Here is a 24,735-nt window from a genome sequence, read left to right on the forward strand (position 1 = left end):
ACCCCGCCAAAATGTCTCTCACGAACTGTCGGTTCTACGAGGAGAAGTACCCCGAGGTTGACAGCTTCGTAATGGTAAATGTCAAGCAGGTATGGATATAATAAGTCGTGAACTGAGCGATCAAAGCGACAGAGGCTAATAGTTGATGAACGGACTAGATCGCCGAGATGGGCGCATACGTGAAGCTGCTTGAGTATGACAACATTGACGGCATGATTCTCCTCTCAGAACTGTCCCGCAGACGTATTCGCAGTATCCAGAAGCTCATCCGTATTGGGCGAAATGAGGTCGTGATTGTGCTCCGCGTGGACAAGGAGAAAGGCAAGCTCAGACTATCTGCTTGAAATGACCTATGAACTAACTTGTGATGATTGTTAAGGTTACATTGATCTCTCAAAGCGTCGTGTCTCCCCTGAGGATGTGATCAAGTGTGAGGAGCGGTACAACAAGAGCAAAGCCGTTCACTCGATCATGCGCCACGTCGCAGAGGCAACCCAGACCCCTATCGAGACTCTCTACGAGACTATCAGCTGGCCTTTGAACCAGAAATATGGCCACTCGCACGACGCTTTCAAGATCTCCATCACGTAAGTTTTATCGGTCTCAGGGTACGACTGGATCTCTCTGACAATCGCCCTAGGAACCCTAATGTCTGGGACGAGATTACCTTCCCTAGCGAAGCCGTCAAGAAGGAGCTCCAGCAATACATCAGCAGCAAGCTCACCCCTCACCCCACCAAGGTCCGTGCCGATATCGAGGTCACCTGCTTCGGCTACGATGGAATCGATGCCGTTAAGGATGCTCTTCGCACCGCCGAGGCCGACAACACTCCCGAGAACCAGATCAAGGTCAAGCTTGTGGCCCCTCCTCTGTATGTCTTGGCCAGCCAATGTCTTGACAAGACCCACGGTGTCAAGATGCTGGAAGAGGCTATTCTGAAGATTGAAGAGCGCATCAAGGCGAACGGCGGCAACTGCACCGTGAAGATGGCACCCAAGGCCGTCACCGAGCATGACGATGCCATTCTGCAGGAGCTTATGGAGAAGCGTGAACGTGAGAACATGCAAGTCAGCGGTGATGAGGACTCGGAGAGCGATGAGGGTGTTCCCGAGTAAATCATGGTCCGTACTTCTGATTTGAGGGGCACCCGGGGTTTATCGGCGCTGGCATCCGGAGCTGGAATTACCGCCTGACGAGAATAGGCAAAATGGATAAACAAAAAGCTTGCATATTATGGAGAAGGACTCGATGGCTAAGTGTTGATGGGCAGTATTGCACTCAGAACTAGCCCTTTTGGCCCAGGACAGTCGCTGCACCTCGGGTCTGGGGATGAATTACCCATGCCTCTGCATGGACTGCATGCCATTTGCGCTCGAAATGCTCATGCCCGGCGTTCTGTTAAAAGATGCTGGGTCCGCACGCAAGTTCTGATGTATATAGTTTTGCGATGCTACCCAGACGTTCAATGCCAGTGATGTTTTTAATGCAAATATATCCCTTAGATATTAGTACCAGAGACATCCATGTAGACACTGTCTCAAACCAAGCCTGTTCGAAAACACCAAATTGCGGGGAAAAGAGCTGGAGCTTATCTACCGCCGACGATCATTGGTGCGCCAAAACATCGGTGAGCTTCATAAAGCTTGACCTCACATCTCTTTCTCTCCCTTCCTCTCCACATATCTCACACATAATGGGTCATTGGAGAGATTTCTTTAGTGCTGACCGTGGCAGGACTAGGCATCGCCTCGAGGTGGAACGTCGCCGGCGTACGTCATTCCCCGCACGCGCTCTGTGAAACACTCCAAGCTGCTAACAAGTCACAGTACTCCCTGCCTATGCCGCCGATGAACCCCAGTCCTCCGTTGCTTCGAAGGAAATTGCAAAAGTTGCCCTTCGGTTGAAGTATCAAATCGAGCAGGTTGTGTCTTGCGAGGTGGAGGACAGTGTCTTGACCGACCCCAACAGTCGCATCATCACGGACGACGTGGTTGCGACCGCCAAGCAGGCTGGTGGTGACGACTATAAACGCTGCGTGGTTTATTGCCTTCTTGTTTGTCTGCGCTGGTTCCAAATTCAATCCAACGTCGAGCTTTGGGACTCAGACCTCCATCAGGTTCGAGCTGTGGCTTGCGAGGTCATCGCCAAGCGCATGTAATGTCCCCTTGATTCTTTTCTCTACTCCTCGGTGACTAATATGTACAGTATTGAAACCGAGCATGACCAAGATGTCTTGTTGAGGGACATTCTTCTCAAGAGATATTCCATCTTCAGTGAAGGGGTAGAGACCGACCCTGCCAATGTTATTGAACGGGCGGTAGACCTCCATGCCTTGAGGGTCATCAGTTCCTCTGGATATCAGAAATGCATTCAATATCTTTGGAGAGGATGGATCTGTCAGGAAGAGGGCAACCCAACTAACTTTGTTGAATACAGCGAGAAGTCAAACACCGACTATTGGGTTCATTTCCATCCTGATCGAATGAGGACTCCTTTGTATCAGAGTGTCTGCCAGATTCTGTTCTCATTGATTTACCTAGCAGTCTACACGGCAGTTATCAATACGGTGAACCCATCCGGTAACTTAGATATCGGCGAAGGGATTCTTTACGGTATGACTCTCGCTTTCATCAGCGATGAGGCGATCAAGTTCTGGAAGGTTGGACTGAATTATCTCGAGTTTTGGAACGCCTTCAATTCAACCCTATACACTATACTTGCAGTGTCGCTCATCTTACGCTTCGTTGCCCTTGCGCACTCATCATCCACCCATGATGAACAAAGGCAGTTTTACAATGAGCTCAGCTACAACTTCTTGGCTTTTGCGGGCCCTATGTTTTGGATGCGCATGATGCTCTATCTGGACTCATTCCGTTTCTTCGGTGCCATGTTTGTGGTTCTCCGCGTCATGATGAAGGAGAGCTTAATTTTCTTTGCTCTTCTTTTTGTGGTCATGGCAGGCTTCTTCCAGGCCTTCATCGGCATGGCTCAAGTGGAAGATGACGTTGCCATCCACAGGAACATTCTTCAGGGAATGATCAACAGTATTATGCAGAGTCCTGATTTCGACACTTTCCAGGAGTTTGCGTGGCCATTTGGGATTGTCTTATACTATGCTTTCAACTTCATTGTCATGACTAGTGAGTTCAGCCTCACTCTTGGGCCTTTGGCAGCAATGTTAACGTCGACCAGTCTTGTTGAATATCCTCATCGCGTTGTATAACAGCGCATATGAGGATATTTCTGGAAATGCTACTGATGAATACATGGCTGTTTTTGCGCAGAAAACCATGCAATTCGTTCGGGCTCCAGATGAGAATGTCTTCATCCCACGTACGTCCTACTCTCCTCGCTGTTGCATAGATATGTATTTCATGGCTAATTTACCGTCTTACTAGCATTCAATCTCATCGAGATCCTATTTCTGGTAGCCCCATTTGAATGGTGGCTTTCTCGAGAGACCTATGCTAAGCTGAATGACCTTATCATGGGCGTGATATATTCCCCTCTGCTTCTCGTTGCCGCCTGGGTTGAAAAGCGTCAGGCGCACCGCATTCAATGGAACCGTCGTCGTGGGGAAGAAGACGATGACTGCACGGAGGAGTGGGAGCATGTGGCTGCGGAGGTCAACTTTGATCTTGATGATACTTGGAAGCAGCAGGTCGTGGAGTCTACGCCAGACATCAAGGTCGATAACTGCACATACGAACTCAAGGAACTGAAGGAGCAAGTCAAGATATTGACTGAGATGGTCAAGCAATTGACGGAGGAGAGACTGGAGAAGAAGAGTGCTGCTGAAGCAGACTAGGACAGCACGTGCATGCTAATGGACATATATCGGCAGGCTGTAGCACATGAGTAAATGAAAAGAGCTTTCTGACTTTTGATACAGTCTGAGGCTGTCTTTAGGGGTCGGATACCCATGTGTCATGTATGCATTGTGTCTTGTTGAACTTGTTACACCTCAACCACTCATAGTGGCACTCAAAGACTCCTTTTGTAATATTTAGGAAATTCAAACGAACAGAGCTGACGGCGTGGAGAAACCACAAAAATCAATTGACAAAAAAGAAATCTCAGGATCAGTTTTTAGGAATAGCCGAACGCGGGGGTCGAACCCGCAGCCTTAAGATTAAGAGTCTTACGCTCTACCGATTGAGCTAGCCCGGCCGGGCTGTTGTAGGAAGCTGCCGATTAGTGCAACAAGAGCCAAGCCTTTGAGCCGATAGGAATTTCCCGACCCGCCGATAGGGGCTGACATAATGCTAGCGCGTCCAGCGGCGAATCCTCTGGAACCAAAATTGCATCTAAGGTGGCTTCTTCTACCAAGACATCTCCTTCATTGGATTAATATTCTTGCTTTCTTTCGTCCTATGAGTCTTTAGCTTTCTAGCTCATTGACTCTGACCGCGGTCACTAGATTGCCACCATGTGCGTTTCGGAACCTTCCCCCATGTTTCACGATTGCAACTAACAAGTCTATAGGGCAAAGCTCGTGGATGACGCCCAGATCCAGAATGCCTCATTGCACAACCCACTCCCTTGGCAGTTACATACATACGTCTGGCCGTTCCTGATTATTTGGCCCGCGTTCTTCGCCTTTTACCTCTCGCCCGAACGGTATGATACCTATATTCAGGGACAGGAATGGACCTTCGTTTGGTCGGGATCAATCATCACGATCCAGTCGCTCTTTTGGTTGATGACCAAGTGGAGTATCGATATAAATACCCTCTTCACTACTACTCGCGCCAAGTCCGTCGATTCTGCCCGGCTTATCAAGGTGATCCCGATCACCAACGCTGGCTCTGCTGAGATCTGCGAGTTGATCCATGAGACCACCGGCCAAAAGAAGACTCTGTCTTTCCTGTTCCAGAAGCGCCGTTTTCTCTTCTACCCTGAGACTCGCACATTCGCACCTCTGTCTTATGTTCTCGACTCCGACCCAAAGCCGACCCTGAAGACTTTCCAGCTTACTGAGGGCTTGACCGCGAAGGCTGAGATTGACCGCATTCACCACCACTATGGAGATAACACTTTCGATATTCCCGTTCCCAGTTTCCTTGAGCTCTTCCAAGAGCACGCTGTGGCACCGTTTTTCGTGTTCCAGATTTTCTGTGTTGGATTGTGGATGCTGGATGAATACTGGTACTACTCGCTCTTCACGCTGTTCATGCTTGTTGCATTCGAGAGCACCGTTGTGTGGCAGCGCCAGAGGACATTGAACGAGTTCCGTGGAATGAGCATCAAGCCTTACGATGTCTGGGTCTACCGTGAACGGAAGTGGCAGGAGATTACCAGCGACAAGCTTCTTCCTGGTGATCTCATGTCGGTGAACCGCACTAAGGAGGACAGCGGGGTTGCATGCGATATCCTCCTGATTGAAGGCAGTGTCATTGTGAACGAGGCCATGCTTTCCGGCGAGAGCACGCCTCTCCTGAAAGAGTCCGTTCAGCTCCGTCCTGGTGATGACCGGCTTGACCCCGATGGATTGGATAAGCTTTCATTTGTGCACGGTGGTACCAAGGTTCTGCAGGTCACGCACCCCAACGCGAACGGAGATGCTTCTTTGAAGAACTTGGCTAGCAAGGTCACCATGGCCCCCGACAATGGTGCTTTGGGTGTGGTTGTTAAGACCGGTTTCGAAACCAGCCAGGGCAGTCTTGTTCGGACCATGATCTACTCGACGGAACGTGTTTCTGCCAACAATGTGGAAGCTCTGTTGTTCATCCTCTTCCTCCTGATTTTCGCAATTGCCGCTTCTTGGTACGTGTGGAAAGAGGGTGTGATCCGGGACCGCAAGCGATCCAAGCTTTTGCTGGATTGTGTCCTTATCATCACAAGTGTTGTGCCTCCTGAACTGCCCATGGAACTGAGCTTGGCTGTGAACACTAGTCTTGCTGCTCTGAGCAAGTTCGCCATTTTCTGCACTGAGCCTTTCCGTATCCCCTTCGCTGGTCGTGTTGACGTGGCTTGCTTTGACAAGACCGGCACCCTGACTGGTGAGGACCTTGTCGTCGACGGTATTGCCGGTCTCACCTTGGGTGAGGCTGGTTCGAAAGTCGAAGCCGATGGTGCTCACACCGAACTCGCCAAGCCCGCCGCTGCTGGACTCGACACTACTCTCGTTCTTGCCAGTGCTCACGCTCTGGTGAAGCTGGATGAGGGGGATGTCGTTGGTGACCCAATGGAAAAGGCTACTTTGGAATGGCTCGGCTGGACATTGGGCAAGAACGATATTCTCTCCCCCAAGGCCAACGCCCCGACCAGCAATGGTCGCACTCTCGAGTCTGTGCAAGTTAAGAGAAGATTCCAGTTCTCCTCGGCCCTGAAACGCCAAAGTACCATTGCAACCATTACGTCAAATGATCGCAAGACCTCCAAGAAGACCAAGGCTACCTTTGTGGGTGTCAAGGGTGCCCCCGAGACTATCAACACCATGTTGGTCAACACACCTCCAAACTACGAAGAGACTTACAAGCACTTCACACGTAATGGCGCGCGCGTGCTTGCTCTTGCCTACAAGTACCTCTCCTCGGAATCCGAACTCTCCCAGGGCCGAGTGAACAGCTACGTCCGCGAAGAGATTGAATCCGAGCTGATCTTTGCTGGTTTCCTTGTCCTGCAGTGTCCCCTGAAGGATGATGCTATCAAGGCTGTCCAAATGTTGAATGAGAGCAGCCACCGTGTTGTCATGATCACTGGTGATAACCCATTGACCGCTGTCCATGTCGCACGCAAGGTCGAGATTGTTGACCGTGAGGTTCTCATTCTTGACGCCCCGGAACATGACAACTCTGGAACCAGACTTGTCTGGCGTACCATTGACGACAAGTTAAACATTGACGTCGACCCTACCAAGCCCCTCGACCCGGAGATTTTGAAGACTAAGGATCTTTGTATCACCGGATATGCTTTGACGAAATTCAAGGACCAGAAGGCCCTTCCTGATCTGCTCCGTCACACCTGGGTCTATGCCCGTGTGTCTCCCAAGCAAAAGGAGGAGATCCTTCTCGGTCTTAAGGACGCTGGATACACCACTCTGATGTGCGGTGATGGCACCAATGACGTTGGCGCTCTGAAGCAAGCTCACATTGGTGTCGCGCTCCTGAACGGCTCGCCGGATGACCTCACCAAGATTGCTGAACACTACCGCACTACCAAGATGAAAGAGTTGTATGAAAAGCAAGTTGGCATGATGCAAAGATTTAACCAGCCTGCTCCTCCGGTCCCCGTCCACATCGCCCACTTGTATCCCCCCGGTCCCACCAACCCGCACTATCTGAAGGCCATGGAGCGGGAAGCGCAGCGCAAGGGTATCACTGCCGGCGCCGCCGAACCTATCCCGACCATCACGTCTCCCGGTGCCCAGGCTTTGCAGCAATCGAACTTGACCCCCCAGCAGCGGAAGCAGCAGCAGGCTCAGGCAGCCGCGGCCGGCCTTGCAGACAAGCTTACCTCTTCCATGTTGGAATCGGAGCTGGATGACAGCGAGCCTCCCACCATCAAGTTGGGTGATGCGTCCGTTGCTGCTCCGTTCACTAGCAAGTTGGCCAACGTTATTGCCATCCCTAACATCATTCGTCAAGGTCGTTGCACCCTGGTTGCGACGATTCAGATGTACAAGATCCTTGCCCTGAACTGTTTGATCAGCGCCTACAGTCTGAGTGTTATCTATCTGGATGGTATTAAGTTCGGTGATGGACAAGTCACCATCAGCGGTATGCTGATGAGTGTATGCTTCCTGTCTATTTCCCGCGCGAAGGTATGTTTTACTATTCCATCATGACGAGAATAGAGCACTAATGTGCTCACGTGTTTAGTCTGTCGAGGGTCTGTCCAAGGAGCGTCCTCAGCCGAACATCTTCAACGTGTACATCATTGGATCTGTTCTGGGACAATTTGCTATCCACATTGTCACTTTGATCTACCTGTCCAACTATGTCTATAAGCACGAGCCGTAAGTTACGGAACACTGCCCTTTTCTGTTCCTATGGCTAATAAATCCTACAGAAGAGACTCCGATATCGATCTCGAGGGCGAGTTTGAACCTTCCCTCCTGAACAGTGCCATCTACCTCCTCCAGTTGATCCAGCAAATCTCCACTTTCTCGATCAACTACCAGGGCCGTCCCTTCCGCGAGTCGATCCGTGAGAACAAGGCCATGTACTGGGGTCTTGTCGCCGCCTCCGGTGTCGCATTCTCCTGCGCCACGGAGTTCATCCCCGAGCTGAACGAGAAGCTGCGTCTTGTGCCTTTCACCAACGAGTTCAAGGTGACGCTGACCGTGCTGATGATCTTTGACTACGGTGGCTGCTGGTTGATTGAGAACGTTCTCAAGCACTTCTTCAGTGACTTCCGTCCCAAGGACATTGCCATTCGTCGTCCCGACCAGCTCAAGCGCGAGGAGGCCCGCAAATTGCAAGAGCAAGTTGAGGCTGAAGCTGAGAAGGAGAAGCAGCGAAAGATCTAGACGGTGATTGATTCTTTGTATCTGTATGCATAGAGTGGGGCGGTTGTTGGATAGAATGCCGATGCTTTACGTGGCATCAAATACATTGCTCTTTTTTATTATTGATTTTACTCACTTCCCAAGTATAATTCTCACTTCAATCGAGTACATGAGGTGGGCCTCTTCCCTTATGGAACCCATCTCCATAGCGAAAGTGTATACTACGGCCGAATGCCGATCTGAATGGGGCAGATCGCAGCCAACTCCGACCCCCACTTATGATCTCATCTTAAATGTCATCGAACAGTTTCAGTCAATTCCTTCATGTTTCCTCACATTCACAAAATGGCCAAGCTTACCCTACAGACTAAGCATCGACTGCAGTCGGGACATGAGATCCCCGTCATCGGATATGGGGTGAGTGATGAAATCAATACAGTCCAAGTCTCCGGACAAAGCTAACGGATCATAGGTGTACATGATGTATGTATTCAACTCCATGCTGGAAGTTCAATTCGACTCCTAACAAGCAATAGTCCCTCATCCGCGACCGAGAAGGCCACCCTTGAAGCCCTGAACGCTGGATTCCGCCATGTACGTTCGTTTCCCACTTCCGACTCCAGCAAGAAGCTAATGGCAACCAGGTCGACTCAGCAATAATGTACCGCAACGAGAAACCATGCGGAAAAGCCATCTCCCAATCCTCATTAGATCGCTCCCAGATCTTCTTCACGACGAAGATCCCCCCGGATCAATGGGCTACGAAGCAACCAAACGAGCCATCAATTCGAGTCTACGCGAAGCCTCGCAAGAATACTTCGACCTGTAAGCATAAGCGTAATCTTACAAAAACATCCGACATAAAACCCCAACTAAACTGACGAAAACAGCATCCTCATCCACGCCCCCTACGGCGGCAAAGAAGCCCGTCTAGGCTCCTGGGATGCATTAGTCGAAGCCCAAAAAGCCGGACAGACAAAAGCAATCGGCGTATCAAACTATGGAATCCACCACCTCGAAGAACTGGAGTCTTACATCCAATCCGGCGGCGGCGGCCAAATAGACGTCGGTCAGTACGAGCTGCACCCGTGGCTAGACCACTCCGATATCGTGGAGTGGTTACAGAAGCGGAATATTATTGTCGAGGCGTACTCGCCACTTGCGCATGGGAGTCGCCTGCGTGAGCCGGTTTTGGTCTCTATTGGGAAGAAGTATGGGAAGACACCGGCGCAGGTGATGATAAGGTGGAGTTTGCAGATGGTATGTTCTCTCTTGTAGAAGTAATAGTGTATGAGAGGATTCTAATGTGGCTGTAGGGATTTGTCCCGTTGCCTAAGTCTGTCACGCCTCAGCGCATTCGGGAAAATGTTGAGGTGTTTGACTTTGAGTTGGACGAGGAGGATATGAAGTTGTTGCAGACTGGAGAGTATTCGCCCACGGATTGGGATCCGACTGTTGATTCGGATTGAAGTTGAGAGTATTATGTGTAGAGTGTAGAGTAGAGAGAGTAGACTAGATAGTGTAGTGAGAGCGGAGGGGAATGGATTTGTCAGGAGGGGGCTCATCTTCCGCGGGGGTAAACTTCAACTTTCCATTCACTTTTTTTTTTCTTCTCTTGATATCTTCTAATACCATTCATTCATAATGAAGTTGATTCTATCCAGTTCGTAAGTGGCATGTCCAATCCAACCGACTCCAACCACTAACCTCCGTAGGAATATCATGCAGGCCGGACGACAATCCGTCATCCGCCAGCCTCTGACACAAAAATCCAACGTCGAACTGATCAACTCGCTCCGATCGAATTTCCTCGCCTCGCAACAAACTGACTCCTCCCCCAACGGCACCAAGTCAAATGGACACTCAACCGCGCATCCCTCATGGACACTACAGACCGAAGACGGCCTCTATATCCCCGCGCTGGACTTCTCACAGCCCGGATTGGCAGAAGAGCGCGATCAATACGATATCACAGTAAAGCTATTCTACCTACCGGGGATCCCGGTATCAAGACGATGCGAACACACGCGGGAAGCAATTGATCTGGTATTGAAGGAGCTACACATCAAGTCTATCGATCTACTGATAGTATCGTTCCCGGGGATCCTATTCGACGCCGACGACGACAGCGAAGAGGAAGACAGCACGAGTACCGGGGAGGACGATTTCGACAGCATCGTGCAGACATGGCGGACACTGGAATCGCTGCATAAGCAGGGAATGATTGCGCAGCTGGGGGTGGCTGAGTTTGGCGCCGAACGTTTGGCGCGGTTCCTGCCGCACACCAAGGTCAAGCCCTCGGTGGATCAGATCAATTTGAAGGATTGTTGTGTGGTTCCCAAGAATTTGATTCTCTATGCGAAGGAAGAGCAGATTCAACTCCTCACCCATAACGACTGTCATGATATTCTGCCTGTCGGCACGACGCGGGAACTGCTGGGTCCGGCGGGTGCGGGGATCTTGGCCTCGTCGCCCACGGCTAACGACGGCATCCAGGGAGATGTCGAGCCGCAGTGGGTGGTCAAGTACACGGCAGTAGTCAAGGATCGCGGAGTGGTCGAGAACAAGGGGTATTTCGCATTGGCTGATGTGGGCACGTGTGTCAAGAGTCGATGATATGCTTCTTGCGTCCCAATAAGGATTTGTCGTGACAAGCGTTGGCGTTTTTCCTTTTGCTTTAAAAATCGATCATAGCCGATGCGCAAATATATGCATAACCCAAATGAAGGTGTTAACCAAGCATGCTCCTCTTCCGCCCTCTCATCCGCACATCCTCCAACCTCTTCAGCGCCGAAACAGCTCCCTTGTAGCTATTCCGGTAACCCAAGATAAGCTCTTCAAACATCGGCTCCGAGCGCGGATGCGTACTCCCAATCGCCCTTTCCAACACATACAAATCCACCGCCCGATCCTCATCCTGGCTACTCTGCGAAGCGAGCCCAAAATCAATCAACACAACATCCCCTTCCATAGACGGATTACCATCATCCTCCACAACCTCCGTCCCAAACGGCCTAAGCATAAGATTACTCGTAGTCAAATCCCCATGCACAACACCAGCCTTATGAAGCACACCAATAGCAGCACCCATCTGCCTCAACAAGCCACGAACACGCTTCTCTTCTTTCTCAACACTTGCCGCATCCAAAGTCTGATCCTTCATCCAGGCCTCCCATTTCTCCAGCACAACACGCACAACAGACCCCTCAATCCACTCCATCATCAGCCAGGCGCCGCCCCAGCCGCCTTCTTCCCCACCATGGCCAGCCCAGTCGATGGCGAGGAGGGCGGGGACGGAAACGCCTTCGCGGACGAGTTTCGCCAGACAGCGCGCTTCTTGGATTATGCGTTGGCGGGTCAGGCGCCGGTCGAGGGTTGGGTGGCGGTAGGGTTTTGAGGGGCGGATTTTGAGGGCGGCGGGAATGGAGGGGTCCAGGGAGGTGGTTTTGTAGAGGTGGGCTTCGGCGCCTTGGGTGAGGAGGGTTGGGGGTGGGGATGTGTTGTTGAAGGGGGAGGGAAGGGGTGGGGGGTGATATTCTCCCATTGTGAGGAATTGGGGTGGTTTGGTTGGAGTGTAAAGGAGAGAGGAGAGAGTGTGTTGGGAGTTGAAGGAAAAGTTGGAGGTGGGGCTCGGAGTAGGGATAGCTCTACCTTCACGTGGACGAGTCATTCCTTTTCACATCAGTTGCTATGGAATTATCTTCAAAGAAAAAAAACAGTTTATGTCCCATTGAGGCCTATATTGAGGCCTATATACCTGTTCAGTTCAATTATTTCCTACCCCAAGCAGCTCCCATATACAAACAGATCAAAGCAAATGAAGATCCGGACGCACATTAGCCAATCGACAAGTCCCCTGATACATCCTCTCCAGAGTAGACCTCATAACCTCTAGATCAATCGACTCTCTTGCCCAAAGCTTCATAGTACGAATCGACATCCTTACCAAAGCCGGCCAATTCGGCGGCACACGCAGCTGCCAAGTATTCGGATCCCGCGACGCTTCAAGCTGATACAAGACGACAGCGATAATATGCAGAGCGCAAGCGAAGCTGGCGCGGATAACGTTCCAAAGCCACTCGTGCCGGAACTGATAGAAGTAGTTTGGGATCAGGAGGACACAGTTGTCGATAGCCTTTTGGGAGAGGCTGAACACCTCTGCCCAGACTTGGTGGTTGTTCTTGATGAAGGTCGGCATGCTCTGGAAGTGCATTGCCATGTAGAAAGCGGGTCGGTAGGTTCTCTCCAGTGCCATGTGATAACGGCCGCGGAAGAAGAATCGGAGGTCTGGGTTGTCTTTCCGAGACATGATCCCGGCAAGGGAGATTCGGTACCTGGGAGAGTCAGTGGGAAGCTCGGGGTATATCTTTACCATGTTTGGGGAAAGCTTGTACCATGATGTTATAACATTCTCGGCCCCTAATATCTTGTTAAGAAGACCAGGAATGTCTTTAGCCCACGCCTTTTCCCCTTGGCGCCACATGTCACACGTTAGGTCATTGATGGTGCGGCGGTTGCAGATAGATGCGATGTAGAACTTCCAGCCTCTCTCCTCTTCGGTACCGTCTAGTTCAAATGCGGGCTTGACCGAGAAATCCTGATCTTCTTCCATCTCATCGTATGAGGCGGGAGCAGCCCTGCGGTTGAATTTGGGGAAGGGATCTGAATAGCCCAGGCTTTCAAGCCCACTACCCCAAAGAGGAAGCTCGGCTTGCATCTCACTGTTGACAGTCAGTTAGACCGGTCAATCCCCAGCACAGTACAACACTTACTGTTCTACCTGAATACATGACCAGTATAGTCGTGACTCCAGATTATGGTAGTTATCATCAGCGGTCCATTGCTCTCTACACAGAGACCGCAGACGAACTTCTAGTCTGCAAGCTGCCTGCTGATAACAAAACCAGGCCTGTAGAGGGCGAATGGCATGTCTGTGGTAACTCCCAGCAAGAAGGAAGCACTGAATATCCGTGGGAGAAGTGTGCAGAAACCCGAATCTCTGCTTTGCAGCATGGAAGTAGGTCTCCGCCAAATCGAGATTGGCGTCGGGCATGGCTGGTGCTTGAACCGCATCGAGGTTTCCGGGGGCATCATCTGCCAGAGGAACAAAATTGGAGGAGGTACAGGCAGCCAAGGCGCATGCCAGGAGCTAAGCAAGACCGGGATTCAGTAAGGGTGAGACTTGTTTTAAGCCAAATTCCCAGGCTTGACCTACCACTTGACACGACGGGCCGTCCCATCCAAGACCCTGCACAGTGACCTCTTTGGCATAGCGGTCTAGATTCTCGAGATCGACGATCGGGTTTCTCCGGTGACATAGCAAAAAGTACTTCTTACACAGTCTAGGGATCTCATCGACAAAACCTCCGATCCCCACCGGCCGGGGTGTTGGTAAACTGGGGAGTTGATTGTCCAGCGAATCAAGCAGGAACGATCGAATATGTTTTTCAGCTTCGGTGATAACCCTATTGAAGATAGGCCATCGGAGCATAGATTCCCCCGAACTACCCATGTATAAAATCCGGGGATCATGCTCGGGTCCTCCCCGGTCATCGAAACTAGCGGTGCTGCTGCCATGCGTATGGCTGCTCGACAAGGAATCAGCCATGGGGCTAGTATTATTATGTGTGTTCAACTCGAAAAAGGACTCTCTGAGCGAGCGAGCTGAGGAGTTGGTGGAGCCTTCGGACTTGATCTCCTCCAACAGACCGGTGATATGGTTCAGTCGCTGAAGAAGTTCATGGCTGGATGGATGCGCGGGATCAAAGCCCGCTCTATGTAAAAGACGTTAATGCTTATTTTGTCTTCCGTTGATTTTCTTTTGGATTTGGGGTTATCTTACTGGTTCTGCTGTGGTGAGGTTTCGGGATAGTTGCACTCGACCCCCTGCAAGGCACAGTAGCTACAGGTTGGCCTGGCATTGTCACATCGAGTCTTTCGCAACCGACAGGTCTGACAGGCTGTCGGAGCTCGGGTTCGTGTCTCACGCTTCTTAGCGAGTCTGGACTCGTTGAAGTCCATTTCTTCTAAAGTGCAACGAGAGGGGGTCTTTTCGGGGAGGTCGGGGAGATAGTTGGGGGGGAGATGTGGAAGATCAAGTGCGACCCACGGATATTATTTAGAAAAACCAATACCCTTGGGCGTTCACTGCCCACTGGAGACAAAGAGTCATGAAAATCACCGAGTTCTTATGGATGTGGCGTAGCCAGATAAGGCAAAGGGCGAAGAGCAACAAAGAACTGGTGATGGCCAAAGGTTCACACCCATGGCTGCCTCAGGGGTTTCACGATGCTGATTGGAGGATAGTCACCTCCCTGGTCACTTCGGACATGGGTTATGAGTGGATGAAGGAGAGGAAGGAGAAAGTAGTTCGCGGGGGGGGTGACTTGTCTTCCCCAGATGAACCCTTCCCCAGACGGTTCACGGAAATGTAAGTCTCCAAGTTCGTATTTCTGAACTTCTTTTTTCGGTGCACTGCAGTTGCAAAGAACAGATTGAATTTCTCGAGAAATATAGGTACTTGACGTTAGATTCCTTCTCGAGGGAATCCGAGACATTCCGTTCGAGGGGAAAGTGAAGTTTGTGTTCTGTGTAAGGCGACTTGATTTGAATATAACCTAGAAGCTTGTACCTGGAATTTTCTATAGTCGAGTTGGAAATTAATGCGCGCCATCCCTCTTATTATTTTGGACCAGTGGGGATGCTGGGATAGGTGGATTTGCTGGATTTGTTGGAGAGGGAGAGCAGTCATGCGTTGGGTCCAGCCCTAAGTCATTGTACATACGAGATAAATGAAGAGAATTCATGGAATTCATTCATCATATTGGAAATAACCATCGCTCATAGAATCACCAGTGGTCTGGTAAGTACATGTTACAAGCCCTGTCCAGGCCAAATGCTTAACGCCTATATTCAATGCACGTCACCGATCACAGATCATACACTCTACCGGACCCTCTGCTTAGGCCTCCGAACCAGTGGTTCGTCGCAGTGTTCAGTCCAGGCATCTTCAAAGACCGTCTTCCGCGGTCCAATCTCGCCCTTGTAGAAGTTAAGTTTGCGAACCACCTCCATAGCGCCTGTACCGAGTGACACGGTCTTGCCCATGATGATACATTCCGAAACACCCTCGATGAGATCGGTGCGACCAGCACCACCCGCATCGAAAAGGTGATCAGAGGTCCTCTCGAACGAAGCAAGCTGAAGCACCGAGTCACGCATCTTGGCGAGACCGAAACGAGTGATACCCAGTACTTCGCCCTTGTACGTCATCACGTCTGCCAGAAGTTGCATGTGACGAGGATCGATGTCCATGTCCTTCATGACTTCGCTGATTTCCACAGCAACCGTAGTTCGAGCGGCTTCAATGCCGAGAACATCTCTGGCTTCCATGATGTTGTTAGTGCGGGTTCGAAGACCGTCCACACCCATCGTAGTCATGCACTCTTTCAACCCGTAGCCTTCCACGAGCAAAGTGTTGGTGGTAGAAGTTTCGTCTGTGCGGATGATAGCACGGGTGGCACGTGGATGACCCAGGATCTGAATCTGAGGAAGGAGACGTTTCAAGTGCTTCAGGCGCAGGAAGGGATCGGCGCTGGTGGCGGCAATCTCCGTCTTGGAAAGAGATGACTTGCTAGCCGGATCGAGATCCATGTGCACTTTGATTGAAGCCTGTTTGCATGAGAATTTGAGGTCGGTTCCCTTGAAGCGCTTGCTAGTCTTGATCGCTTCGACAATCTGTGGCGTAGTGATTTCCAGTGCCAGATCTTCAATTGTCTTCCAATTCAAAACAACCTTCAGATATGCATCAGAGGGGGACCAGTACTCCGTGATAGAGTGAATAACGTCTTGGAGGAAAGTCTTCTCAATGCGTCCTTTGACAATGCGGGCAGCGATGGTGCTTTCTTTATTGACCAGTTCGCAAGACACGACAGGAGTACTGATCTCCTTCGAGGCGTTGATAATTTCCTTGATACGAGGAACACCCTGTGTGATACTCATTCCAGCAACACCGGCGAAATGGAAAGTTTTCAGTGTCATCTGTGTTCCTGGCTCACCGATGGATTGGGCACCGACGGCACCGACGGCATGACCGGGCTCAACCTGGGCCTTTTTGTATTTGAGCAGACAGGCAGTGATGAAGGCCCTCAGCGTGGTTTCTGTCAGCTTTCCCGTGTGGTCCAAAGCCTTTCGGCTCCGCTGATCGGAAGGATCAATATCACCCCCACGAGAAGTCAGCTTGTCGGCTCTGTTTTGCACGTATTCTTGGATAGAGTCAAGGAAATCACGCGCGCTCTCGAGCTGATCGATACCATGGTCACTGCGATCCATGTACTCCAGGTCATTGCCGAGCAAGTCCTTACGCCGAAGCTTGGCACGTTCCTTTGAGAGCATTTCTTCGCAAACCTCCATGATCTCAGCCGGCAACAAGCTTCGCTCGTCATTGTCATATGTCGTGGATTCCGAGTGAATAAAAGTTCGGTCGAAATGGACAGGCTTGGCCTTGCCCTCCATATCCACCGGGTCCAGCTTGTCATCGCCATACTGGAACTGGACGATGGCGGCGGACGAGTTGCGGACCGTGTCATCATACATAGACGACAAATCCTCAAGAGATTTCATCAAACGACGAGACATGTATCCAGTCTCGGCGGTCTTAACGGCGGTATCGACTAGACCTTCACGACCGGACATGGCGTGGAAAATGAACTCTTGTGGTTCGAGACCGGAGAAGAAACTGTTGCGCACGAAACCCTTGGACGGAGGCTGTCGTGCGTTCTTCGGGAAATGAGGTAGCGTACGATCCTGGAATCCATCCTGGACACGCTGACCGCCGATAATTTGTTGACCCACAAGAGCAACCATCTGGGACACGTTGATACTGGAACCCTTGGATCCAGACGTAGCCATGATCAGGGGCGAGTTGTACTTGCTAAGCTGTTGAATACACTCGTCACCAGCTTGTTGACGGACCTTACTGAGAATACCAGAAATCTGGTTCTCCATGGTCTGCAATTCGTCACATCCAGGGTACTTCTCCAGAGTCCCAGCCTTGTATTTAGCAATGACTTCGTCACACTTGGCGTAAGCTGCCTCCACAAGATCGTTCTTTGATTGAACGAGCCCTGCGCTGGGGTAAACATCTCCGATGCCAATGGAAAAGCCGATGTTGGTAAACCATCGTGCCGAAAGTTTGGATAAACGATTCATGCCCTCTGCGGCAGCAGGAGGTCCATAATCTCTGAGCATGATGTAGAAAACATTGTCTTTCTTTCCGGAACCAATCGTAGATTTATCCATCACGCCACACATGACCTCCGAGTTGCGGATAACGAGCCAACCATCATTGGGATCTAAGTCCTTGGGACGACCATCCTTTGGCATCTTGAACTCACGGCATGCAGCATCCAAGTTGACCAGCACGGGATCATCTTTGTTGGGGTGCATGAGAATGTTGAAAACTTGTTTGCCAGTCCAAAGCATCTGGGGCTTCAGGACTGAAGGTGGTGGAAGGTCGAATCTTGTTTCAGGACCAAGCATGTAAAGGCAGATCTGTGAGAATGCAGCGCGATTGAAGAAGTTGTCTTTGCTACTCAGTACGTAGGCGGCACTGATGAAATCTTGAATGGCGGAAATGATGGGCTCTCCGTTTTTGGGTGTGGCAAGGTTGTTCTTCACGCCCATTAGCTCCATCGCCTCTGCCCTGGCTTCTTCTGTCTGTGGCACGTGTAGATTCATCTCATCTCCGTCGAAATCGGCGTTGTAGGGGTTACAGACACACTCGTTCAGTCGGAAGGTCCTATGAGGTCGAACCTTGGCAAAGTGAGATAGGATACTAAGTTTGTGCAGGGACGGCTGTCGGTTGAACAGCACAATGTCGCCGTCTTCAATATGCCGCTCAACCAGATCACCTTCTTCCAGCTGATTAGCCATTTGCTCGAGGTTGCCGTATTTCAACATCTGTCGGAAGCCGGATCCTTTCTTGATGACCAAGTTCGCTCCAGGCCATTTGTTGGCGCCATTGCAGACACGTTGCCTCAGCTTCTCCTTGTTGTATCTGGTCACAAGTTCAGGATAAGTCATGTTCTTTGCGACCAGTTCCGGAACCGCAACCTCATCGACTCGCAAGTTTGGGTCGGGTGAAATGACAGTACGACCAGAGAAGTCGACACGCTTTCCTGACAGATTACCTCGAAAACGACCCTGCTTACCCTTCAAGCGTTGGACGAAACCCCGAATCGGTTTTCCGAGGTCGGCTTTGTTGAGACCGGGCACGTCACTATTGATGTAGACAGCAATTTGAAGCTGCATGTAGTCCCAGCACTCCATGATTGTCTGAACTGGCGCACCCTTAAGCAGAGCATTTTTTAGGTTGATGTTGCTTTGCACAATATCGCCCAACTTGGCAGTCAAGTCATCTTCAGTAGACGCACCATCTTGTCCTACTGAAGGTCGAATGCAAACCGGTGGAGCGGGAATGAACTGCCACAGGAACATCTCCGGACGAGCCTCCTTTGGGTTCATGCCAATCAATTCACAGTCCGAGTCGGACATTCTCTTGAACAGATTAAGAACACGAAGGGGGTTCATATCATCCTGCGCCTTCTTGAAATGTTTTTCGACCTCTGGATTCGCGCTTCTGGCCTCAAGGAAAGAGTTGTCGAAAACATCCTTGCTGATCGGCGCTTGCTTCTTCACAGAAGTCGAGACATTGAAAGCACGGAATTTGTCATGAGTGATCTTCAGGGCACTGGTGCCGGTCTTCTTCACAACACCATTGATCGCTCCGCAGTATGGACATTCACGAGTTTTCCGGCACCGGTCGTTGATGCGCTTCGCGATCTGTGTCCGTCGCAGGTTATCGAGGCCCGGGCGGCGCATGTCCCGGAGGAAGGAGCGGCGCTCAGCTTCGGGTAGCAAAATGTTCGAACATTCCTTGCAAATCTCCTGAAGGATCCCAATGACGCGCTTGAAGTAACCGACGTGGAAGGACGGCAGAACCAGCTTCACATGGCCGAAGTGACCGTTGCAGTCTTTGAGGTTGTTTCCGCATGTTGCGCAAAGGTCAGTTTTGTTGGAAATTCCCATGCGCTGGTCAAGAGGTCCATTCGCGACAACAGATCGGGACTGATCCAGCTCGAAAAACTTTCGATCGGAAACCTCCACCACCGCTTGGCCGACAATGTCATTAGTCGATCTAGTAAAACAATCCTGTGTTAGTGGTCAAGTCTGCGACAAACTGTTGCGATAAGCACATTGGGGGTGGCCAACGTACAAGACACCAAACTTCACTTCTTTGATCACCTTGGGGACACTGTCGATGACCTGGGCCTTGCCCAGGTCGATCTGCACACCCTCTGGAGCCTGCATGGCCGGTGTCAGTTGCAAAGCATGGCAGGGTGACAAGGTGATGCGATCGGCAGATGCGGACGTCAACCGCCAAGGACAAGAATTTGGCGCTCAAGAAATAATCCGCCGTGGGCTTGTAATGTATTAGATCTCAACTCAAGACACAATAATGAATGAGACCGTTGAAACGGCAGTAATTGCAGTGAGGTTGAGCGAAGGAAGAAGTGACATGCGCGGGGTTTGACATGAACTTTTTTTTCTGCCGGCGAAGCTCTTACCGCCGACAGCGGGTCACAGCTTTGTATGCGCACTCGACGGGATATCTAGACAGTACACGCCTAATACATGAGAAAAGGGTCATTGAGTGTTGTACATTGTATCGCTAATTTAATGTTTATTTCGCCAAGAATGCTTGGAAAGCCTTGTGCTCAATCACCACATTTCCAACAGCTCGCAATCTCTTGCGGCCTTCCTTCTGCTTTTCGAGCAGCTTTCGTCGACGACTTACATCACTAGCATGCAGCTTTGCTAGAACATCCTTTCGGTATGGCTTGATAGTCTCACGGGCAACAATCTTCTTTCCAACAGCTGCCTGGATGATGATCTCGAAAAGTTGTCGGTCGACATGCTCCTTGAACTTGGTAACCCATATTCTTCCCTGTCGGTCCACCTGGCTCAAGTGCATGATTCGTGCGACAGCATCCACGGGCTCTTTGTTGACCAAGAGTTGCAGTTTGACAATGTTGCCAGCTCGCCATGCGGATTCTTCGTAGTCCAGGCTGGCGTAGCCCTTGGTGCCTCCTTTCAGCTTTCCGAAGAAATCATCGACTAGATGCGCCAGGGGCAATTCGTATTTCATGATGACTTGAGTCGCAGTGAAATATTCGATGCTTTGTTGCTCGCCGCGGTTGGCCTCGCAGAGCTCAATCACTTTTCCCAAATATTCCTCTGGGAATGTTAAGGTGACCAAGACAAATGGCTCTTGAACCTCGGCAAGTTTGAGGCGTACTCTGTCGTCATCGGGGAATTTAGCGGGGTTGGTGATGATTTCTTCTGTGCCATCTTTCCAGATGACTTTGACCGGAACAGAGGGTGGTGTAATAATGATACTGGCACCGTGCTCCTGTCGTAGACGATCTTCAAAAACGGAGCAGTGAAGGGTTCCTAAGAAACCCATACGGAAACCGGCACCGAGGGCATCAGAAGACTCTTTCTGTACTGTGATGCTTCGATCGTTCAGAATCAGCTGGTTGATGCTGTCCTCCAAGTGCTCGAAATGATCCGCATTGACTGGGTATACAGCAACGAAAACCATCGATTTGGGCTCTTCAAACCCAGGCAGAGGCTGGACAAGCTTTTCTGAGCCAACCGTTGTGAATGTGTCTCCAATCTTGGCCTCCTTACTCCGCTTCATGCCTGGGTTGAAGTAAATGTACCCAACCTGACCTGCACGAAGAACGGTCTGCGCGGTTTCAGTCGGATACATGATGCCGACCTCGCCGACATAATATTTGAGACCGGTCACGAAGGATATAAGTTGCTGGCCCGCCCGCACCTCGCCATCGAAAACACGAACCAGCAGGATCACGCCCTTATAGGTGTCGTACCAGGAGTCCACGAGTAGCATACGTAGAGGCTTCGTATGATCGCCGATGGGTCTAATATACAGTCAGCAAAGATACACATTTCACTTAGCCACCGGGCAGACGTACGCAGGGATCTTCTCGACAACAGTGGGCAGCACAGCCGGGACATTCAACCCTGTCTTAGCCGAGACCATCACTGCATTCTCTGTGTCGATCTCAAATGTGGTCTGTATCTGCTTCAAAGCCCGCTCTGGGTCAGATGAGGGGAGATCGACCTTGTTGAGAATGGGGATGAGTTCGAGGCCTTGCGCAAATGCCAGGTAGAAATTCGCGACTGTCTGCGCCTGAACACCTTGGCTAGCATCAACCAAGAGAATTGCTCCACCACAGCTGGCATAACTCCGCGACACCTCTGCACGGAAGTCCACATGGCCAGGAGTATCGACCAAATGCAACAGATAGTCCTCGCCTTTGTAGTTATAGATCATGGTACAGGTCTGCGCCTTGACCGTGATTCCTCGCTCGCGCTCGACATCGAGTTTGTCTAACACTTGCTTGTTTGTTCCCGCCTGAATGGTGCCCGTCAATTCGAGTAATCGGTCGGAAAGCGTACTCTTGCCATGGTCGACATGTGCGACGATGCAGAAATTGCGGAAACGTTCGATTGGGATCGCGGAAATTCTTTTCTCAAGCTCTACATCCAACTTGAGTGGCGTCGTCTTCGAACGTCCATGGTATCTCGTAGTATTAGAGAAGGACCTCTGCAATCTGTACAAAGAAGAGAGGCAAGTTGATGGTCGGAGGTTAGCGGCCTGGCATCTCGGCGCTGCGCTCAGCCATCGGCCTAGCTGCAGACATCCTCGCATTGGGACTTCTGCGGTGGCATAGGAGGGGCTGATGGTATGCAGTCGGTCACAGCGAAGTTGTCCGTGAATCAATTGATTTAGCGCGTCAAGTGCTGGTGGCCCGTTACGATTTGCGGAGAAAAAACGGATGCGCGGGCGGTGACGGCTTATTGCTGCGGTGACCTGTCGAGATAAACAAACCTCTTCTACCTCTTCCGATCATTCTTTCTCAACAAGACTCGGGCTTGCTACTATCAGCTCATCATGCCGGAAACGAAGGACAAGTCTAAGGTGCACAAGTTATCCATCAAAGGTCAGTCCTGTCTACTCAACGTGGCGGTATTGAGCTCACAAGATAACAGGATCGGCCAAGCTTGTCTCCGAATTCGTGAGTCGCCTTCGCTTGCACCGGCAACATTGAAATACTAATAGTCTCAGTTTGAATACTCGATCAATTCGATCCTGTAAGTCGCAATTGGCTCCCAGTCCAAGACCTTGGCTTATCGAATTGGATCTTTAGGTTCCAACGTGGGGTCTATCCTCCTGAGGATTTCACAGCGTGAGTACTGTTCCAACTCTATGCACCGTGAAATAAGCTGATTGGCAACAGTATCAAGAAATATGGCCTCAACATGCTGGGTTTGTGGATCACGTTCCCCGGAATCAACATCAACTCGTCTAACCTCAGAACAGTTTCGGCCGACGACCAGGTCAAAGCCTATATCAAGAAGATCATGTCGCAGTTGAGAGAGTGGATGCAAGGAGGGAAAATATCTAAGCTCGTGGTGGTCATCACAGACAAGGAGACCGGTGAACATGTGGAAAGGTGGCAGTTCGACGTATGCATACAGGATCTCGATTCTTTTCCTCGTCCGGGTCAAAGGCTAATTGCATCATGGGTGGAATAGGTTGAAATCTTCGGCAAGCAATCGAGGAGCAGGAGCGCCCAAAAATCTGGCGACAAAGAGAACAGTGCCTCGGGGTAAGTCTCAATCTAGGGTTCCCTCTGATCACTCTACTAACGAGTCGTCTTCTTGTAGAGATGCAAACACGCAGCCTGCCGAACCTGTTGAGAAGACAGAGAAGCAAATCCAGGAGGAAATCCAAGCCATCTTCCGCCAGATTACCGCCTCTGTCACATTCCTCCCCGTCCTTGACGGCGACTGCACATTCAATGTTCTTGTCTATGCCGACGCTGATTCAGATGTGCCCGTAGAATGGGGTGACAGCGATGCCAAGGAGATCAAGAATGCAGAGAAGGTTCAGTTAAGAAGCTTCAGCACGAACAACCACCGAGTGGGAACTTTGGTTAGCTACAGGCTGGCAGATTAGGCCCTCGGTATCATTTTACGACCAGACACGAAAGATCACATGGACTGGCGTTTGGGGAAGGATCAAGGTCTCACATAATACATTTGATATGCAAGAAATACTGATTGTATCCAACCTAAATCAAGGCTTGTTTGTTGTATCACGTCCAGTATAAGCCCAAGGCAAATCCTCCAGCTTCGGGAACCACTTGTTGCAATGATCACCTCCATCATATCGGAGAAAATGCAAGACCACATCCTCCAGCCCCAAATCAGAGAACAGGGCCTCTTCCATTCCAGAGCTCCAGCCTCGTTTCACCCTCTTGCTCGCCAAATCCCGGTTTACACCATAGATATCTTGTCTCCAAAGCCCAATCCCATTCAATGCCTCGCCTCGAACTAATGTCTCCAGTGGGGTAATCTCCTCCGGCGGGTTGATACCGATAACCGCAGCTTTGTGCGTATAGCCTCCCTCCAAACCAATAGGTACAAGTCCCACAGCCGGGAAGTGGCACTGCATAAAACGAGCGCGCTTGAACTCGTGCGTGACGACCGTAACTCGTTGTGGATAGACACCAGTATGTATCCGGAACTGAATGAGTGAAAACAGAAGATTCTGATATGAATCCGTGGCGCTAGTTTCTGCAACGACTCTTGATGGGTCAATTGCGGCCATGTCTGACATGTGTTGGAAATAATTATTCTCTCGGGCCAAGTTCTGAATATTGTGAGAAGTTTTTCTAAATCGGGTCATAGGGGAGGTCTTCTCACAAGGTACGATTGACCCTCACTGAGCTCAGTTCTGGGCTTCTTAGTCGCCCCTCTAGTGGTGGGTTAACGTGGGTAATCGGTGAGCATAGTTAGTTACTATGAGAAGGGCTTACCCAGAAAACACAAGCAAGCTCTTAGAGTCTCCTGCTAGGGCTTTCAATCCAGCTATGATATGTTCGATGAATGTTGGCGTTTCTCCTTTCTGGAAGGGCTCGATGATCCTGCACTCATGTGAGCTGGCGATCTATATGTATAGACATGTTATTTCCGACCATTCATCCTCTGAGAACCCGAGCCGTTTCCCTCCCGTGTATATCGCATGACAGCAGACAATTATCAGGTGGTTGCATTCAGCTAAATCGGCATTGCTTGCAGTTGAGCAACTTGAGGCCATATCTTGGAGCGTTTTCCTAAAGTGACTC

At 50.6% G+C, this 24,735-nt stretch overlaps 11 protein-coding genes across 11 annotated transcripts; 5 read left to right on the forward strand and 6 right to left on the reverse strand.

Annotated features, from left to right (window-relative positions):
* Nucleotides 1-11: 11 nt before the first annotated feature.
* N7515_004347 (translation initiation factor eIF2 subunit alpha) lies at nucleotides 12-1,115 on the forward strand (the record flags this gene model as incomplete). Its single annotated transcript, XM_056665091.1, has 4 exons — nucleotides 12-89; nucleotides 159-321; nucleotides 380-587; nucleotides 641-1,115. The coding sequence occupies 4 exons, from the start codon at nucleotides 12-14 to the stop codon at nucleotides 1,113-1,115; spliced, it is 924 nt and encodes a 307-aa protein (XP_056522041.1).
* A 578-nt stretch (nucleotides 1,116-1,693) lies between these two features.
* Nucleotides 1,694-8,473, forward strand: yvc1 (putative potassium ion channel Yvc1; the record flags this gene model as incomplete). The annotated part of the gene is made up of 9 exons (XM_056665092.1): nucleotides 1,694-1,769; nucleotides 1,827-2,154; nucleotides 2,206-3,140; nucleotides 3,193-3,333; nucleotides 3,399-3,788; nucleotides 4,028-4,138; nucleotides 4,479-7,765; nucleotides 7,824-7,960; nucleotides 8,014-8,473. The coding sequence occupies 9 exons, from the start codon at nucleotides 1,694-1,696 to the stop codon at nucleotides 8,471-8,473; spliced, it is 5,865 nt and encodes a 1,954-aa protein (XP_056522042.1).
* A 324-nt stretch (nucleotides 8,474-8,797) lies between these two features.
* On the forward strand, nucleotides 8,798-9,921 carry N7515_004349 (aldo/keto reductase family protein; the record flags this gene model as incomplete). Its single annotated transcript, XM_056665093.1, has 6 exons — nucleotides 8,798-8,869; nucleotides 8,925-8,935; nucleotides 8,989-9,050; nucleotides 9,097-9,277; nucleotides 9,343-9,712; nucleotides 9,769-9,921. The coding sequence occupies 6 exons, from the start codon at nucleotides 8,798-8,800 to the stop codon at nucleotides 9,919-9,921; spliced, it is 849 nt and encodes a 282-aa protein (XP_056522043.1).
* Nucleotides 9,922-10,096: 175 nt separating this feature from the next.
* Nucleotides 10,097-11,068, forward strand: N7515_004350 (putative gamma-cysteine synthetase regulatory subunit; the record flags this gene model as incomplete). The annotated part of the gene is made up of 2 exons (XM_056665094.1): nucleotides 10,097-10,119; nucleotides 10,168-11,068. 2 exons carry the CDS (start codon nucleotides 10,097-10,099, stop codon nucleotides 11,066-11,068), a joined length of 924 nt encoding a protein of 307 aa, XP_056522044.1.
* Nucleotides 11,069-11,183: 115 nt separating this feature from the next.
* Nucleotides 11,184-11,996, reverse strand: bud32 (serine/threonine protein kinase BUD32; the record flags this gene model as incomplete). Its single annotated transcript, XM_056665095.1, has 1 exon — nucleotides 11,184-11,996. The coding sequence occupies one exon, from the start codon at nucleotides 11,994-11,996 to the stop codon at nucleotides 11,184-11,186; it is 813 nt and encodes a 270-aa protein (XP_056522045.1).
* A 264-nt stretch (nucleotides 11,997-12,260) lies between these two features.
* N7515_004352 (fungal specific transcription factor domain-containing protein) lies at nucleotides 12,261-13,505 on the reverse strand (the record flags this gene model as incomplete). Its single annotated transcript, XM_056665096.1, has 2 exons — nucleotides 12,261-13,173; nucleotides 13,225-13,505. 2 exons carry the CDS (start codon nucleotides 13,503-13,505, stop codon nucleotides 12,261-12,263), a joined length of 1,194 nt encoding a protein of 397 aa, XP_056522046.1.
* Nucleotides 13,506-13,601: 96 nt separating this feature from the next.
* On the reverse strand, nucleotides 13,602-14,473 carry N7515_004353 (Zn(II)2Cys6 transcription factor domain-containing protein; the record flags this gene model as incomplete). The annotated part of the gene is made up of 2 exons (XM_056665097.1): nucleotides 13,602-14,226; nucleotides 14,295-14,473. 2 exons carry the CDS (start codon nucleotides 14,471-14,473, stop codon nucleotides 13,602-13,604), a joined length of 804 nt encoding a protein of 267 aa, XP_056522047.1.
* Nucleotides 14,474-15,397: 924 nt separating this feature from the next.
* N7515_004354 (DNA-directed RNA polymerase III core subunit RPO31) lies at nucleotides 15,398-19,822 on the reverse strand (the record flags this gene model as incomplete). Its single annotated transcript, XM_056665098.1, has 2 exons — nucleotides 15,398-19,649; nucleotides 19,728-19,822. The coding sequence occupies 2 exons, from the start codon at nucleotides 19,820-19,822 to the stop codon at nucleotides 15,398-15,400; spliced, it is 4,347 nt and encodes a 1,448-aa protein (XP_056522048.1).
* A 373-nt stretch (nucleotides 19,823-20,195) lies between these two features.
* On the reverse strand, nucleotides 20,196-22,253 carry N7515_004355 (GTPase GUF1; the record flags this gene model as incomplete). The annotated part of the gene is made up of 2 exons (XM_056665099.1): nucleotides 20,196-21,459; nucleotides 21,514-22,253. The coding sequence occupies 2 exons, from the start codon at nucleotides 22,251-22,253 to the stop codon at nucleotides 20,196-20,198; spliced, it is 2,004 nt and encodes a 667-aa protein (XP_056522049.1).
* A 243-nt stretch (nucleotides 22,254-22,496) lies between these two features.
* Nucleotides 22,497-23,564, forward strand: N7515_004356 (spindle checkpoint protein MAD2; the record flags this gene model as incomplete). Its single annotated transcript, XM_056665100.1, has 7 exons — nucleotides 22,497-22,545; nucleotides 22,595-22,620; nucleotides 22,671-22,696; nucleotides 22,753-22,791; nucleotides 22,843-23,071; nucleotides 23,141-23,214; nucleotides 23,273-23,564. 7 exons carry the CDS (start codon nucleotides 22,497-22,499, stop codon nucleotides 23,562-23,564), a joined length of 735 nt encoding a protein of 244 aa, XP_056522050.1.
* Nucleotides 23,565-23,684: 120 nt separating this feature from the next.
* N7515_004357 (DUF218 domain protein) lies at nucleotides 23,685-24,227 on the reverse strand (the record flags this gene model as incomplete). Its single annotated transcript, XM_056665101.1, has 1 exon — nucleotides 23,685-24,227. One exon carries the CDS (start codon nucleotides 24,225-24,227, stop codon nucleotides 23,685-23,687), a length of 543 nt encoding a protein of 180 aa, XP_056522051.1.
* Between the last annotated feature and the right edge of the window lie 508 nt (nucleotides 24,228-24,735).

Source organism: Penicillium bovifimosum (genome assembly GCF_028826915.1).
Source record: "Penicillium bovifimosum strain IBT 22155 chromosome Unknown utg000004l_segment0_segment0, whole genome shotgun sequence".
Taxonomy (NCBI): Eukaryota; Fungi; Ascomycota; class Eurotiomycetes; order Eurotiales; family Aspergillaceae; genus Penicillium; species Penicillium bovifimosum.